The sequence below is a fragment of the Phocoena sinus genome, chromosome 6 (assembly GCF_008692025.1).
Source record: "Phocoena sinus isolate mPhoSin1 chromosome 6, mPhoSin1.pri, whole genome shotgun sequence".
NCBI lineage: Eukaryota > Metazoa > Chordata > Mammalia > Artiodactyla > Phocoenidae > Phocoena > Phocoena sinus.
This window is the reverse complement of record NC_045768.1, coordinates 11,418,945-11,437,571: the sequence shown is the minus strand read 5'-3', so window position 1 is coordinate 11,437,571 and position 18,627 is coordinate 11,418,945. Positions and strand designations below refer to the sequence as shown.

Below are 18,627 nucleotides of genomic sequence, written 5' to 3'. Positions count from 1 at the left end.
CATTTTACCAAGAAAAGCTCTCATTTAGAAATGATGTAAGACAGGTGTTAATATCATTATTCCCTCTACACAAAGGCCTAGGATAATTCAATAATAACTAGCCTGAGATTTAATCTAAGTCTGACTACGAATCCAGATTGTTCCACCACTCCGTGCTGCCACTCTACATCATTTGAACGAACTTTAGCCATTCCGAGCATGGCTATTTCCGAAATGCACTGGACCGTGAAGCCCTTGAGGACAGGGATAGGGCTTTATTCATAGCTGAATCCCCAGTACCCAGCATGAAAGGATGAAAAGAATGAATGAAGATTAGTAGAAGGAAGAGCCTCATATGCCCATATGCAAGCACCCAGGATAGGTAGTGTTGACTCCAAGTGTCAAAGGAGAGAATACAGTACTGGGTGGTTCTGATAACTTGGGGGAAAAAAATTAGTGCATAAAAAAGAGGTCTTGGGCTTCCCTGGTGGCACAGTGGTTGAGAGTCCGCCTGCCGATGCAGGGGACACGGGTTCGTGCCCCGGTCCGGGAAGATCCCACATGCCGCGGAGCAGCTGGGCTCGTGAGCCATGGTCGCTGAGCCTGTGCTCCGCAACGGGAGAGGCCACAACAGTGAGAGGCCCGCATAGAGCGCAAAAAAAAAAAAAAAAAAAAAGGAGGTCTTGAGTATGGATTTTTAACCTGGGCTCCAGAGACCATAGAAAGGGTTTTGTGAAAAGCCTTAATGTCTATAAAACTTTATAAGGACATCCAAAAACTTTTTTTTAAGATAGTTGCTGGAGCTTTCAGCAGATTTTCAAAGGATACCCATCACTCAAAAAAGTTAGCCCTGTGAGGTAATAAAAATGGAGAGGGGGCTTCCGTGGTGGTGCAGTGGTTGGGAATCTGCTTGCCAGCACAGGGGACACGGGTTCGAGCCCTGGTCTGGAAGGATCCCATATGCTGTGGAGCAACTGGGCCCGTGAGCCACAACTACTGAGCCTGCGCGTCTGGAGCCTGTGCTCCGCAACAAGAGAGGCCGCGATACTGAGAGACCCACACACCGCGATGAAGAGTGGCCCCCACTTGCCACAACTAGAGAAAGCCCTGGCACAGAAACGAAGACCCAACACAGCAAAAATAAATAAAATAAATTAATAAACTCCTACCCCCAACATCTTTTTTTTTTTTTTTTTTTTTTTTTGCGGTACGCGGGCCTCTCACTCTTTTGGCCTCTCCCGTATGCGGAGCACAGGCTCCGGACACGCAGGCTCCGCGGCATGTGGGATCTTCCCGGACCAGGGCACGAACCCGCGTCCCCTGCATCGGCAGGCGGACTCTCAACCACTGCGCCACCAGGGAAGCCCCCAACATCTTCTTTAAAAAAAAAAAAAAGAATCTTTTACTTGCTAAAGACCCTAAATGATGGGAAAATACCTTCAGAAAACAAAGACTATAAATCAGTGGGAAAGTCATGAAAAATTAGTATTTAATTTTTTCACTGTATCATTTACATTAACAACAACAACAAACAGGAAGGAAACATTTAGGTATAAAGCTAACAATATATTGTGGGAGTTGTACACTGAAAACTATAAAACACAAAAGAAAGAAATTAAAGAAGTCCTAAAGAGAAAAATGATTGAAAGACCTGAAAATTTTGTTAAGATGTCAACTTTCCCCAAACTGATTTACATATTCAACCCAGTATTAATCCAAATCCCAGTAGGATTTTCTGTAGATATCAAAAGCCAAGGAGCTAAAAGAGCAAAATTTATGTAGTAAGGCAGAGGAGCTAGAATGGCAAACACAATTTTGAAAAGAACACAGCTGGAAGACTCACGCTGATTTCAAGAGTTACTGCAAGGCTAAAGTAATCAAGACAGTCTGGTGTTGATAGACACTTAGACAGGATTGAGTTCAGAAACAGATCCCACAAATACAGTCAATTTTCGACAAAGGTGCAAAGGTAATTCAATGGAGAAAAGATGGACTTTTCAACAAATGTTGCTGGTACAACTAGACATCTGTATGCAAAGAAGAAGAAAAAAAAACCTCAACCTCATACCTTGAAAAAAATAACTCAAAATGGATCATAGACCTAAATGTAAAATATAAAACTATAAAATTTCCAAAAAAGAAAAATAGGAGAAAATCTTGTAGCCTTAAGTTAGGCAATACATACGACACCTAAAGCATGATCCATAAAAGACTGATGTATGAAGACTTAATCAAAATTAAAATCTTTGAATAGACAAGCCACAGACTCAGAGAAAACATATGCAAATCGCATATCTGACAAAAGGTTTGTTATCAAGAATACTTTAAAAACTTTTAAAACTCAACAGACACTTTACCAAAGATGATACACAGATGGCAAATAAGCACCTGAATAGATGCTTAAAATAAACCACTCATTAGGGAAATGCAAATTAAAACCACAATGGATCCCACTAACACCTAAGAGAATAGCCAAAATTTTAAAATAGTGATAATACCAAATACTAGTGAAAATGAGGAGCAACTGGAACTCTCATCATAAAAACTAGGACAACCCAAACATCCTTTGTGAATAGATAAATAAACTGTTGTAACAGCCATACAATGGAATACCTACTCAACAATAAAAAGAATGAGTCACTGATACACACAACATGGGTGAAACTTAATCGCATTTAGCTATGTGAAAGGGCCAGTCCCCAAAAGATACAGATCATATGATTACATTTTGTGGCATTTTATAAAAGACAAAACTCTAGGGATGGAGAACAGATCAGTCATTGTCCAGGGCTGGGAATAGGAGGAGGGTTTAACTACAAAGGGAATTTGCAAGGACTTAACGGAACTCTAGTTTGATTACAGTAGTAGATATGTGACCCTGCATTTGTCAAAACTCATAAAACCGTATGTTACAAAAAGTGAGTTTTCTGTAAACTAAAAATGACAAAATAGGATTAAAAGTCATGGTATCTCTTAATTTTGAAAAAGAAATAGATTTAAACTTTTCTAATACATACACTTATCTAATTGAATTTGTTTAGGAATGTAGGCTCTGGAATCAGAAGATTTCTGCCACTTTTTAGTTGTATCACTTTAGGCAAGCAACTTAATTTCTGCAAGCCTCAGTTTCTTCATCTGTACCATGGGGACCATAGTGCCCTCTCCCAAGGTTATTATGAGGATTTAATGAGAGCATGCATGGAAAGCACTCAGCAAATTGTAAGCATTTAATAAATATGAGCTGTTACTTACTTTTATGCATATTTTAGCAAGTTTTTTTAAAATTATGGAAATAAACGATGTTACATTCACCCCCAAGGCAGAACTACTTTAAGATTATAATGTGGTAAGATTATATCGTGATACCTGAAACCAAGAGAAGTCAACTATTCAGAGGAAAGTGTTCAATATACACAGATGATGAACCATTTACATAGCCATCTAATATCCTGTGTTTTCTTTAGCAGGGCTCAATATTACAACTTATTGCTTAATTATGTGTCTGCCTTCAGACCCTGGGCCATGTGAAGATGGTTAATGTGAGTGTCTTGTATAATACTGCATCACCAGTGCCTACAGTGCAATACTCAGCACGTATAGACACCCAATAAATGTCTCCGTAACCTAAGTCAGATAAGGCAGAAAGTATGTGATGGAAGCAGCACATAAAAGTAGGAGGAATATGGATTTTAGAATCAGATGAGCTAACTTCAAATACTGACAATATAATATTAATAACTAATATTAACTTATTAGCTAGTAACTATTTGCCAAGGCTCCCTTTCCTCTTCTATAAAATAAAGATAATGTTTCCCTTGCAGAACTGTTGTAAAGGCTGAATAAGATAATGTATGTGAATATACAGAGCACTCAGTTCCCTAAACTCGATGGGCTTCTACTATGGCAAATCTCTGTCTCATTCTCTTATGTTAACACATCCCAAGAAAGGGAAGGGCTTGGGAACAAAGCTTGAGAAAGTTTAAAAAAAAAAGCCCTATTAGGTTTCAAGTTGGTCACCAGGTAAAACTTGTATAGAGATCAATTCAATTCTTACAAAGAAGTGTCATGTGTTATTTATCTGATACCCATAATACTTTGAAGGACTTATGATTGCCCTCATTATATAGATGGAGGAAAAGAAGTCCAGAAAAGTTAGGATATACTCACTCATGGAGATGTAGCTGGAAAAATAAGAGCTGGGACTTGAACCTTCTGAGTTTATATTCTGGGCTTTTTTCCCCAGGAGGATCAAGGGACAAATCAAAGGACACATTCATTTAAGGGCTCAGTGACCTTCACAATATTAACCAGTTGATGAAAATTAAAATACTCCAATCCTACTATAACTGTTTCTAGATGCTCTAAACCTGTTCATCCAGGGAGGAATGAGTAATTACCACTCACAGAGAGCCCCTACTGTTTACCAGGACTCTGCTGATTTGCAAACACTATCTCATACAACAACACTTCGAGGTGGGTTCTTATATCTGAATTTCAGAGATGAAAAAAAAACTTAGTTTCAAGAAGCGAGGTAACTTAACAAAGATCATAAGCTGGCAAGTGGGCAGCTGGCAAGCAAACCCAAACCTGTCTGATACCAAAGCTCCTCTGTTTCTACTCTATCACAGCACTCACTTCCAGAAGCTTTAAGATGCTGCAGACTTTTGAGAAGCTGGCTTCCTGATCTCCTCTCATCACCCTCACTGCATACATAGCACTCGGTATTTACCTGAACTTCTATAAATTATCCTTTCAAAATGGTAAGTGTTGAGGTATATTTCCTTTTAATAAGTTTTATTATTAACCAAGAATTCTGAATTCCCAAAACAACCTTTTAGAAAAATCACTGAAGACAGTTAGAACACACTTTTTCTACAATTATACATACTCATAGCCGCACATGTAGTTCTGATGAGAAATAAAATTCCTTACAATAATTATACATACTAATAGCAATTTTGTCTTTATTGAGGCTAAAAGCACAAAGAAAAAAAATGAAAAGGATGTCTCAGTAAATATTTGAGAAAAGATGATCTGTAAGAGCTGTACCGTGAGCTTGGAAGGGCTAACATTATCATTTACCATTTTAAACAGGGAGAAAACCCCAGCACCTTACCCAAAGGCACATAGTGCATGAGTCTCAGAGTGGGGTCCAGATCCAAGGTCTTTCCTCTCCTGATCCAGTGGTTATTCTCTTACTACGCCAGGGTTCCAGGCTAGGTCATTCTACAACATTGCAAGAAAAAAGTGCCCTGCCCTCTTAGTTTCCCCAGGGAGAGCTATTAGGGGAAAGACAGTAATAGCGTAGATCCACTGTCCCTACCTACTTTAAGAATGAAAGAGGTTTCATATTTAATGTTCCATCTAGAAGTGACAAAAATGCTAAGAATCAAAAGCAATTTAAGGGGCTTCCCTGGTGGCGCAGCGGTTGAGAGTCCGCCTGCCGATGCAGGGGACACGGGTTCGTGCCCCGGTCCGGGAAGATCCCACGTGCCGCGGAGCGGCTGGGCCCGTGAGCCATGGCCGCTGAGCCTGCGCGTCCGGAGCCTGTGCTCCGCAACGGGAGAGGCCGCAACAGTGAGAGGCCCGTGTACCGCAAAAAAAAAAAAAAAAAAGCAATTTAAAAAAATTTTAAATACGTCCATGCATTGGCAAGACCATTACTAAAACTTCTAGAATCCCTCTGATCATGCATCTCAAAAGCATTCAGGGGAATAAGGAAAGAATCATCCAAGAAACATGAATTATAGCAATAAAGCCCTAATGAACTCCCTGGAATTTAATAAGATGACTTGACTTTTAAAAAAAAAAGGTCACATAAAATTTGAGTCTCAAGGGACATTGACCACTATCTAGTCCAACTCCCTCATTTTATAGATGTGGTTGATACAGGTCAGACACCTTGCCCAATGTCACCTGGCCTAGCAGAAGTACATACAAAACTTGAACCCAAGTCCTAAAACTAATCTTTCCTATAGACTACACTGCTGCCAATGAAGACTCTCTTAATTAACTACCAATGCTGTGATGCTATTGATCTTAAAGTTATAGAATGTCAATGTAATTTATTGGCATTTTTAAGACAGACAAAAATTTCATTAAAGCCAGTGAGGTGAGCTAAGGGAGTATAGTAGTTAATCCTGCCTGAGTTAGAATTATTATTATACTAGGTTAGAATTACTGTTGGCATCAATATGGAAAATATTTAAAAATTTAACCTTGAATTGAAATCAGTCACTATGTAATTGTGTAGTTTGAATTAAATTTACTAAGAAAACCTAGTTGTGTTTGGAAAAAACATAACAGAAGCAAAGATTTTTCATGTGCATCCCTTGATCTTTAAAATACTATTATGATAACAGGATGTCCCAGGAAGAGATTTCAAACTCCATTTTCTTCAGGGGATTTAGCAGCCATCATAGCACTTCAAAGGGGGCAAACAGTGGATTGAGCAACTCCCATCCTTTGGAAATATTTTGAAAACAATACTCTTAAAACAAATACACCTGAAATCCAAGTGACTAAATGGACTGCTATTTGGTAACTGTTACTGAAGTTTTGCCATTTACATTCTAAGCTATTATGTAACCAGAAAATACAAATATCCTGGGAAATTAACATTCTGAGAAAATTTTTTCCAAGACCATTTAAAAGAGCCCACTAGGGCTTCCCTGGTGGCGCAGTGGTTGAGAGTCCGCCTGCCGATGCAGGGGACACGGGTTCGTGCCCCGGTCTGGGAAGATCCCACATGCCGCGGAGCGGCTGGGCCCGTGGGCCATGGCCGCTGAGCCTGCGCTCCGCAATGGGAGAGGCCACAACAGTGAGAGGCCCGAAAAAGAGCCCGCTACTTTGACGGTCTTACCTGAGAAAACTTCCTAGAAGAACGAGAAACTGAAATAAGAGGAACAATATCCAGAATGCAAAGCGCTAAACATGCTAACATTTATCAGGGGACTCGTAACCAGCATTTGTTACAGAGGATTTTAAGATTAATAGCTAAAATGAAATTACATTTAAAGCATATTTAAACTAATCTACGTTAGTTTGTACACACACACAGAATCTCAAAAACAGTCACTGAATAAAACTTATGATGCTAAACAACTGTTTGCTGATTCTCCTTTTACAAAGTAAACACCTGAAGATAAATAATCATCACAAAGCTGCACACTGCTGACATCTGGGCCAGATTACATCAAACACTGCCTTCCGGTTCAACACAGCACAAGAGAATAAAAAAAAATAAAAAAAATAAATAAATCCCAATTTAAACCTGTCCCTAGAGCCATAAAGAATGAAAAACTGCCAAGTCAACAGCTTCTGGGGTTGTGCGTGCGTGTGTACGTGTGTTGGGGGGGCAGGGGGGAGGTGATGTTTTTGTTTGCTTGCTTTTCAGTTTTTACTTCATGCATGTTCAATCCATCTATATACTTTTCTGTCCACCCCCCGCCCCTCCATTCATTGGCTTTGTAATGCTCTGAAAACTTGCACTCCAAATTATTAATGGAACAAACCTCATATCCTAAAGTGCCAAAAGAATTGGCTACTGGTACAGAAACAATTTGAAGGACACCAGCAACTTTTGTTAAGGCTATTGTTTTATAGTTAAATGCCATTCAGAGCAACTTGAACTAGACCCTTCTACTATCAAAGAGAGTAATTCACTGGGTTGCCTAGGATTTGGCAGGCAGGCCATCCTAATATTTATCTGAGGACAACTTTCACCTTTGGCTAGAAAATACTAACACAGAGCTTGAAAATGACCAAAGTAAGGAAAGTAAATACTATGGAAAAAACATAATCTGGATTTGCTGTGGCTATTACTCAAATGATGAAACCTGCAATATTTTGTTATAACACATTCACATGTATGCTTGTGCACATATAAATATAAAAGAGGCTGAAAACATTTAGTATGTCTTTTAGCTAGAGTATAACATTCCAGCCTTCACCCTAATCTAGAAATGCTTTCAAAAATAAAATCTGAAGGACATAACCAGTTTTCTGCCATATTCTCAAGAAATCTGTTGAATAACTCTGATTTCAGTGTTGCTTTTCATTAGCAAAAGGTAGGAAAAGAGGGATTTGCAGAATTTTCAGAGCTGACTTAAGTTTCAAATTAATTCCCTTATAGACCCTAGAGCAGTTAGTGCAGTGAGGGACTCTTTAAGAAGGCCTAGCACAAAACACATGTAGGAGAGGAGGGAGAGAAAATAACAAGCAAACTTCGGGCTTCCTTCCTAAGTGTGAGGATTCTTTATTTTCTTGTTAAAAATAAATTTTAAAGCATTTATCTTTCCTAAGCCCTACAACTAAGTTCCTAGTCTGAATAAGGATAATCTTCAGATATAATAAAACCAAGAGAGAAAACCAGACTTTCAAGCATCTGGGAGTGACAAATTGAGAAAAGAAATGTGGTAAACCACGGAAAAATCTCACTCCAGCTTAGATAGGACCTGTAGCTGAAAGTTATCTTAGGTTTTTAGGTCCCACTCTTCTGAGATGATGAACTCATAGTATCTTTTAATGAGAGGCTCATATCTGCCTTTGATGTGTGAGAGACACTCCCAGCTGGAGGAGAGTACAAGAAAGATCTAAAATATTTGCTTCAGCTGCAAAGAGCTATTAATGAAAGTTTGGAAAATGAGGTAGCATTAGGGGGAAAATCTTTAGAAGAAAAGATGACATACTCTCATTTTATGAACTCTTAGGGGAAAATATTCCCTTAAAATAAAACCTGACAAATAATCTTCCCTCTTCTACACATGAGAGTTGTTCACCCTCCTCCACCTTGTTCAGAGCACATTCTTAAATGCCTGGGATGTAGGAGACAGAGAAAAGGGCTTCATATAATTTGCTATTCACACAAAACACCAAGGTTGAGACTCACATAATAAATAGAGAGGTTATAAAAACCAACGGTTTCATCAGCTCAAATGGGGGAGAGCTTCAGAATTAATACTTGTAAAACAACCTTTAAGTGTGGTATAAGAATGAGAGCACTTACAGTGAAATCCTGTGTGAAACGGAACTCAACACAAGTTCAAAGAATTCTATGTAATTCTCTGTACTGTGTAACGTTCTAAAATTACTAGCAATTTCTTAACTGACAAAAAGCAAGGAAAAATAGAATCTGGCTTTCTTAATCATCTATTTATCTAAATATATTTTCTAACAATCTAATCTACTCTTAGTATAGCGCATAGGCACAGAAAACAACCATCATTTCCATAGGCTAATAAAGATTTTCTATTGTATTTAGAGTTTGGGTCTTCAGAGTAACTACGTTCCCTGTATGAGCAGGGAGAGTCTTAGACTCAGCAAAGTATCTGAGACCTTTTCTTACGACTCCCTCTGATAGAGGGTAGGAGAGAAACAAATGATGAAAATAAGTTCCTTTCTGAAAAACAATTCTGTGTTTCTAACGCCTAAATCAGGTGTTTCAGCTAACATTTTTACCTATATGTTAACAACTTTACAAAGTAGATCTCATTATCTTTATTTTATAGATGTGGGAAATGAGGATCAGAAAAAGTTAAGTGATTTGATTTGTCATGTGGCTAATTTGAATCTAGTTGTGACTAAATCTAAAAGCTTTGTGTTAGAACTTTAGGTAATTAAAATATGAGGGCATCATCTACCTTCTGTGGGAGTAATAAATGCTCTAAGGTAAGGGTTTTGAGGAAGAGATATTATATGTGTGTGAATGGGCAAATACTGAGACTGGGAAATAAGTTTCCTTTACCAATTTTATTCATTCAACAAATACTTATGGAGCACCTACGATAGATCAGGTTCTCTCATGAGTTCTCTTTTAATCATATCTAAATTCTTATAAAGTCTCTAGGAAATTATATAATTTCTCTTCGTAGAGTTTCCATATTCCTAGCCTATGTGCCATCGATTCTTAGGCCAATGTGACATTCCTTTTTCTCCTCACACATGCCTGATTGAAATCACACCGAACCTCAGCAGCTTTTAGAAGTGATAAGTTTGCTGGAGTATTTATGTTAAAAATAACAACTTCAACAGCATAACTGGAAATAAATATTATATTCCAACAACCAAAATTTTACAAGTAGTCAAGTAGACAGAAATATAGACTGATATGATTGTATATCTCAGGATGACAATTGATAACCAAGATAGCTTTCCTAGCCACCATCAACATGTTACAGTATTAAAATAAATCAACTTTGTAAGCAGAATAACTGCTTTCTCTTTCTAGTCTGATTAACTTATTCATTTTTTTCTAAACATTCTGTTTGCCTCCCTGTCTTTAAATTCACATAATGTAGTCTTTGGATTAAAGATGAAAACCAGAGAAAATATTAGTCTCTAGTCTCAATTACTATGCTGCTTTGCAGGGGCAGCAAATCATTTAAGGACTTTTCTTAAGATTCCTTTTGATAGAGAGCAAGGGAGAAGAAACTGCTTAACATCCTCATGCCTCAGTTTCCTCAACCAGTAAAATGAAGAGATATCCTGACTATCCCTTCAGCTTGATAGAAACTGAAATTTGTTAAGTAAAACTCCAGAGTGGATGCTGAGTACCATCCAAAAATGTGTTGTTCTATATTTGAGCAACACAACACCGATGAAAAGATTAAAACAAGGGTTTTGAGGAAAGAAGGGAAAGGCCAGAATCATCGCCATCAAAAAGAAAGTGCAGGGCTTCCCTGGTGGCACAGTGGTTGAGAATCGGCCTGCCGATGCAGGGGACACGGGTTCGTGCCCGGTCCGGGAAGATCCCACATGCCACGGAGCGGCTGGGCCCGTGAGCCATGGCCGCTGAGCCTGCGCGTCCGGAGCCTGTGCTCCGCAACGGGAGAGGCCACAACAGTGAGAGGCCCGCGTACCACAAAAAAAAAAAAAAAGAAAGAAAGAAAGTGCAGTCATTTTCTCTTTTTCCTTACGCTGAGAAAGAATTCTGAATTGTCTACCCCAGCCAGAACACTAGGAAGATGTGTCCAATTCAGGCCACAGTGTTGCTTTTGGAGTGAAGGGGTATCGCAGTGCTCTGGAGTTCAGTTTCCTCTGCACATACACAAACACAAGTGCACAGCGCCCCAACGCTGTTTGTCCCCTCGGCTTCACAGCCCTGCCAGTTGGCAAACCCAAGCCAGGAAGTTGTCAATTCCAATTGCGTTTAAGGCCATGTAGTCTTATTAAAGAAGCCTTGCTGGTTAAGGGGCGTCCTCTGTTTCCAAAGCATGGGAAAAAAAAAAAAAAGGGCTCTGCTTAGATTGGAGCTGGCAACTTTCACTGACTAGAGTTTTCAAAGAGCTATGAATGAGTTTAACAAAGGAGGTCTGTGGCTAGTTTCTGGCTGAAGTCCATGTCAACAGTTTTTAAGGTCACAGGCCACACTAACTAACATTTATTCCCAGCAGACCCTGTTCTAAACACAAGCTGTAAGTAGTACAAATTTGGAATTTTTCTGTAATCCCTTGAGATATTCCTGATCCTTCCACATGTTTCTGCTCAATTAGAAACAATTCTCACTTTGCACCACAAGAGAGGCCGTGCTCAGCAATCTCAGTCCATCCTTAGGGGAGATGAACAAAAACCTGGCAAATCAAAGGGCTCAAGTGGGGAAGGGAAGGAATTCAGCTGGATCACACTGAAAAGTGCAGACAGCTCCCCAGGGGCTCAGTTTGTGAAAGCATAAAACGGGTTATGACAGAGATCCTGAGGCCATAAAAAGCAGGTTTGAGGCACGAATTGGGAATAGGTTCCTAGTCCTTTCACACAAATACGACAGAAATTTCTGAGAAAATTAAAAGGTCAACTAGGTGAGTGTAAAACAATGATAATCTATAGGATAGGTGCTAAATATCCCACTGTGAAATTAATGCAATCATTTCTCAATTAAGATGAACTCTTACTCATTTTTAATGTTTCTAAAATCAAGATGCTTCGTGAAATCAATCTGAAAATTCAATACAGCCCCTTTTTTCCCCCTGAAATCTGTTTTTACCTCTATGGTACACTTTATAGCTGATAGCATTTTTAAATCTTGCAAGGCAACATGGGAATAATTACTTGGAATTGAGCACCAAAAATCTCATTTAATCTTCACGGCTACTGTGGGAAGTATTTTCTGTTTTACGGATGAGGAAACTGAGGCTCAGAAAGATGAAGTGACTTTCTTCCATTCCTATGGCTAGTAAGTAGTAGAACGAAAATTTGAAACACAGGTCTTATTCCAGAGCTCAAGTCCATTCTGCAAACTTAGGAGGAGAAAAACACATACTAGAGAAATCAGTGGTCATTTTGGTAGTTAAAGTACTACCATGTGTGGCATCCTATACTGGGAATCATGTTCTATATGAAGGTAGTTATCATTTTTCCAAATTAAAAAACACATAAACTGTGGTGCAATAAATATTTGGATTGAACTTGACAGGATAAAACTGCAAGAACTACTTCATTAAAAAATACAAAGAAGAAAATTTAAAACACCCGTGATCCCATTACCTAACTAGTCTCATTGTTAATGCTTTGATATTCAACCACCAGGTTTTTTTTCTATAAATTTCTTACAAAATAGAGATATCATATATGAAAATTCATCTCTTGCTTTTTTTGCATAACACTATGTCCTAGATATTTTCCATGTCATTAATCACCGAAAACATAATTTTAATGGTATTAACCTAGCTATCTCCCTCCATTAATTGTTTCTAATTTTTCATTCTATGTGCTATAATAGACATCCGCATACATGTATCTATACATATATTCGAGTTTTCCTTAGGAGATTCCAAAAATGGGAATAATTTTAAAAGTTTTGAATATACATTGCCAATTGTTTTCCAGGAATGTTGCATCATTTTCCACCCTGACCCACAGTGTGTAAGTGCCCACCTCACGGTCACCAAGTATCATCTTCAAGTTGATGTGACCAGGCTCACATAGATTTGGTTATGTACATGCCCACACAAATCACATCTATGACAATGACATGTGTATGTTACAACTGGTCTATCCTTCTTTTGATAACTCCTGCACTATGTAATGTTGTAAGGTACCAGTGACTACCTTACCAAGATTTTTTGCCTATATTATCTCTAGTCCTCACCCCAAAAAAAGCAGATATGAGGAAATTAAGGCTCAAAAAGAGTAAATGGAGCACCTAAAAGCACACCTCTACATCAGCTGGACTAGGATTCAAGTCCTGCTCTGATTCCAGACCATGCTCTTCATGCCATGCCACCTTACAGCTCATTTTACGTCAGAGATGATCAACTTGCCTCTTCCAACCCCAGCACTGTCTCTTTCTCCAGCAATGCCTCTTCAGACAATGAGGCCAGACTAATCTTTAGGGAAATAAAGAGGGACAACACCTAGACCTCAGACTTTGTGAAAGGAAAATAGCAAGCTGCATGTCTTCTTTAAAAAGCAAGATGGGGAAGCAGTGTAGGACTAGAAGCATGCTTATACACAGCTGGCAGAACCATAAAATGGCAGAGCCACTTTAGAAAACAATGTGGCATTATCCAATAAAGTTGAAGATGTATGTACCCAAGACATTTGGCTATTCAACTCCTAGGTCCATACACCAAAGAACCTAGTGCCTTTGTGTACCAGGATATCTGTTCAAAAATGTTCATTAAAGCCATGAACTGGAAACAGCCCAAATGGCCACCTACAGTTGAATGTATGAACAAACTGTAGTATGGTCATACAATATGGAACACCTATATAGCAAAGAAAAGAAACAGCATAGATAAATCTCAAAAATTAAGCAAAAGAAGACTTAAAATAACAATTCCAAATTGTATAATTCAATTCATACAGGTTCCAAGCCAGACAAAACCATACCATATTACTCAGGGATACATACATAGGCGAAAATATTATTCTGGGTGCTGGAAATTTCTTAACTTAGTGATTACTTGAGTATTTGCTACGTAAGTCTGTACTTATGTGAGTACATATAATATATATGTACACTTATGTATACATACTTATGTGTGTACATATAGTTAAAATCAGTGCTCTTTCTCTTTTCAGGTTACAGTTCACAGTTTACAAAAGAAAGACACAGGGTTGTAGTTAAACACTTACACAGTAGCTGTAACACACAAAGAACTTTATCAAGTGCTGTTTTATTAGTCATCACAACAAAATTCTCAGTTAGTACTATCCTCAATTCACCATTGAAATAACTGAGACAAAGATGAATGATGGGGGGACTCCCCTAGTGGTGCGGTGGTTAAGAATCCGCCTGCCAATGCAGGGGATGCGGGTTCCATCCCTGGTCCGGGAAGATCCCACATGCTGCGGAGCAACTAAGCCCATGTGCCACAACTACTAAGCCTGTGCTCTAGAGCCCGCCAGCCACAACTACTGAGTCCACGTGCCACAACTACTGAAGCCCACGCACCTTGAGCCCGTGCTCCGCAACAAGAAGCCCGCACACCACAACAAAGAGTAGCCCCCGCTCACTCAAGCTAGAGAAAGCCCGCGCGCAGCAACAAAGACCCAACACAGACAATAAATAAATAAATAAATAGATAGATATTCCTTTAAAAAAAGAAAAAAGATGAATGATGGGTAAGTGAAAATATATTATTAATCCAATTTTTAAGAAGATAAAAAGAAATCAAATATAGTACCAATGTTCATTCCAATTTAAGTACTAAATCTGAGGAGAGGACAAAGTCAGGGAGTCCCATTGTATGAAAGTTAAACTATCTCTTCAAATAAAAAGACCTGGAATTATAATCTCTGGGGAATTTTAATAAAGAGAAAAACGATAAAAACAAGTATTGTTTCCAGTAGTTAGGGAACAATGGCTACCTTTACTTAATGAGGATAATCAACATTTAGTATATTTCCACATACTAATAAAAAAGAAAAAGTACAAATTAAAAATTTCTTTAAAATGATAATGAAAATTACTATATATGTTTTTTTTTTTAAACAGATGATGATAAAAATCCTAGCTCAGCAGAAAACTGGACACTAGCAAATATAGTTTCTTTAGAGTCTTTTTGACTTGGGTTTTTTGTGTGTGTGTGTGTGGCTTTTAGTTTTTTATCCCCCCAAAAAACTTGTCATTTTCTTATAGGACTAGAATTTAAAAAATAAAAAATAATTTTTTAAAGGAAACCAGTCATTAGGAGCTCAGGCAAAAAAACTACAGGACACTGAATTTCACTCAACTTCTTTTTTCACCACACATTTAAATAAGTTTTAAAATGTCAAGTTTTTTTAGAGCCCAGCATTTTTGCTGCATTTTGGGCTCATTAATACACATAAAGAGCTAGTTAAAATACCAGACTGAATAAATGAACAATGGGACAATTAACCCCACATACAAAGCTCCACCCACCTTACTTCAAAGACATCTGAAATACAATGGATTAGAAACCATAAATAATGCCTCTCAGAATTAATTTTGTAATAAATATTGTTTTATATTATAGATAAGGGATTAAAAGTCTCCATAGTGGCAGTCTAACTCTTGTGAATTGAGTTAGAGGACAATTGCCTTTAGTTTTGCTGAAGGTTACTGGTAGTTACATGTCCCATGAATGAGAAATAAACACCTATTCAATTTCCATTGCATACTACAGCACAGAACTTAATTTTACCTACAACGTTTAAAAATTCCCTAAGTTATCTCTACATAAAGTTTTAAGATGCATATACTTTCTTTTCATTCAGAATGTAATATATTAAAAATCAAAATTTATATTGCTATGTAACTTTAAAAGTATTCCCTATATGCTACATTATTTTTGCAATTTACAACACAACTCACACTAATAAAAAGGATTACTTTGAAGATATGTCAAAGTGAAAATAGGAAAAGGAAAAGTGAACTAAATACATTATTTGTCATTTGATTTAAATAAGACTTTTGATACTATTTCCATACTTTTATGTTCACTTTTCATAAGTTAATAATTATTCTTCATTGTCAAGAATTGGGTAATAGCTCACACGTTAAGATAAAAAGTAGTTGAGCTTTTCTTTTAAACAAAAATACCAAAGTAATTAGCTGAATGACAAATTCACTGGAACAAATGCATTTTTTAAAAGCATGTTAAGTCTTAGCAAGAAATTTTTTTTTAAGATAACTAAGAGCTTCTTCCCTTATAAATCAATCTCACAAAAATAAGTTATACAGTCAAAAAGATTCTCAGGAAAGAATATTTAATGATATGGAAAGATGCTTGCTTACAATATGATAAATGGAAAAGCTAGGTAGAAAACTATATCTACAGCATGATCCCAATCCAAGGAAAGAAACACATCTAGTCATTATTAGAGTCATAAGATGATAGACTGCTTTTCTTACTTTTCTGAAATTTTCTAAAGTCTTCTAATGAGGAAGTATATCTTCATAATCTCAAAAAAATTACAGCTTAAAAATAAGTGACTCATAATTGATTGTAAGAATTGTGGGCTCTTCAAACTTCAGATGGCATAATGAGTTTTCTGTTTGAAATGATGTAAAGAGGTACACTATTATCTCAGTCTTCCGGGGCCTTTCCACGAGGGATAAATGTTAGGCCTCCTACTGCTTCTAAAACTGATCATTGGAAGGGCCAGAAAACCTAAATTCAGACTCTTCTTTGTATTCACAAATCTATCTTGCTCTTAAAATAAGAGTGCAGCTTAGATCCAAAGGGCAATTTTAGGTGTGAAGCATATTGAGTTATTTTCCTTTCTACCCCCTGCCCAGTGAAAAGCAAAGATAAGGCTCAAATAAATACATTCTGCTTATTGTTGCTGTTGTAGGAAAGTGGTTTGCTTGCAGGGAGGTCCAATAAAAATTGCTGACACTCAGACTCAACCAAAAAGCACCAACTGGCCTCTCCTATAGAATGTTTTCCCTGTCTCCCAAAAAGCGTCCCTCATATGGAATTCTTAAGACTCTCTTTCTCTCAGAAAGCAGGATCAGTTTTACTGGTTTTCCATTCAAACATACCCTGCGTCAGATTTAAACAAAACTGTATCATTTTCTTTATAATAGTATGGTTGGATTGTCCACACAGACTGCAATGACGCTGGCCAAAAGCGGATGTGACTTTTTGATGCTAACTGGAGGTTACTGAGTCCTGAAAAACCTTAGTCACAGGTGGTCTCGGGCTTATTCTCCTGAGTTGGAAAAATCATTGCCATATCCTGGACAAGACTCTGGATTGGGGGTCAGAAGATTGCTATTAGCCAGCTAAAGAACTTGGAACAGGTCTCAATTTCATCATATATAAAATGAGGATGGGCTGTAGTACATTATTCTTAAGAGCTCTTTAAACTCACCTCTGAGATCATTCTGCAAAGGCAAACAACTGATCATGGCTCTTTTATCTAAATATATATGAAGAGAAACAAACTTTTTTCTTTTTGCGGTACGCGGGTCTCTCACTGTTGTGGCCTCTCCCGTTGCGGAGCACAGGCTCCGGACGCGCAGGCTCAGCGGCCATGGTTCACGGGTCCAGCCGCTCCGCGGCATGTGGGATCCTCCCGGACCAGGGCACAAACCCGTGTCCCCTGCATCGGCAGGAGGACTCTCAACCACTGCGCCACCAGCGAAGCCCGAGAAACAAACTTTTGAAACCCGTAGAGCTTGCTTGGTGGCAAGAAAATAAAACTTGAAGTTTTGAATCAGACACAAAATAAAGGTATGGCAATAAGCCCAAAGCAGTTGAGAGTATGAGCTCTGGGTTGGATTTTAGGTTCCGAACCAAATTCCTTCACTTACTCTTTGTGAGATCTTGGCCAAGTCACTGTATCTCTTTCAGTCTCCAGCCCTTTATCTCTACAAGGGAGATAATTTCATAAGGTTGCAATAAGAATAAATGAGAATTATATAAACCACCTGGCATATTAAATAAATGCTGATTCCTCCCTTCCCTTCCAAATCCTCTATAGTGAGCTCTCCTGACTTAACTCTATCCATCTACAAAACGGTATAACATTAGCCATCAGCAGCAGTTGCTAGAGGCAGCAAGATGAATAAGCTATGGAGGGGAAACAACAAAAAAGTGCACTCCTGGAGTTCCTAGGGCGGTTTCACTTCCTGCCCTACACTAAGCTTCGTGAGCATTAGGAAAAGGAAGTGCTCCGCCTTCAAAACAGAGTGAGAAGATACCATGTCTATTGTAATGCCCAACTCATTCAATCTCAAAATGAAAATTTTCTTTTAGCCAAAGTCTTGGATTTGCAAATACTCACAACTCACAGGCTGGTTTCCTTTGTAAAGGACCAGGAGGAGAAAAGAAGCTTTCTCCTATGGTGGGTGGCCCTGAGGCTGGCTGCTGGTGCAGAAGACACACCTGTCCTTCCAACTGTCCAGCTTCCCAGCCCCTCAAACAGCAGGCTGCTAGGAGAGCAAGGGCAATTTTATTTATCTTCCTTTCTCCTCTTTAAAGGTGATTTTCTTAAAACTGTACAGCTTGTTACTATTGTTGAGTTGTGACTCCCTAGAGGATTATACATTTCTAAGCATGAAAGCATCTGTGTGGCAGTAAAACATGCAACATTCCCCAACCACTTCATTTTTTTTAATTAAGAAAGAAAAAGTTACAGCCTCCCACAAAGTGATGTTCTGATGAGCACATCCCCCTGCAAGCCTTTCAAAATACTCTGAGAAAGGGCCCTGGGCCTAGTAAACCAGAGCCTCTGCAA

The 18,627-nt window shown here is 38.3% G+C and overlaps 1 protein-coding gene across 9 annotated transcripts in view; it reads right to left on the bottom strand.

Annotated features, from left to right (window-relative positions):
* DENND1A (DENN domain containing 1A) overlaps window positions 1-18,627 on the bottom strand; it is a 540,688-nt gene that overhangs the window by 332,663 nt on the left and 189,398 nt on the right. For 4 of the 9 annotated variants that reach the window (XM_032634240.1, XM_032634248.1, XM_032634243.1 and 1 more), the window contains exon 6: window positions 17,702-17,758. The exons of the other annotated variants lie outside the window; for them this stretch is intronic. In XM_032634240.1, the coding sequence (XP_032490131.1) occupies window positions 17,702-17,758 (57 nt within the window). The remainder of the gene's footprint in view (window positions 1-17,701; window positions 17,759-18,627) is intronic. 9 annotated transcript variants of the gene reach the window in all.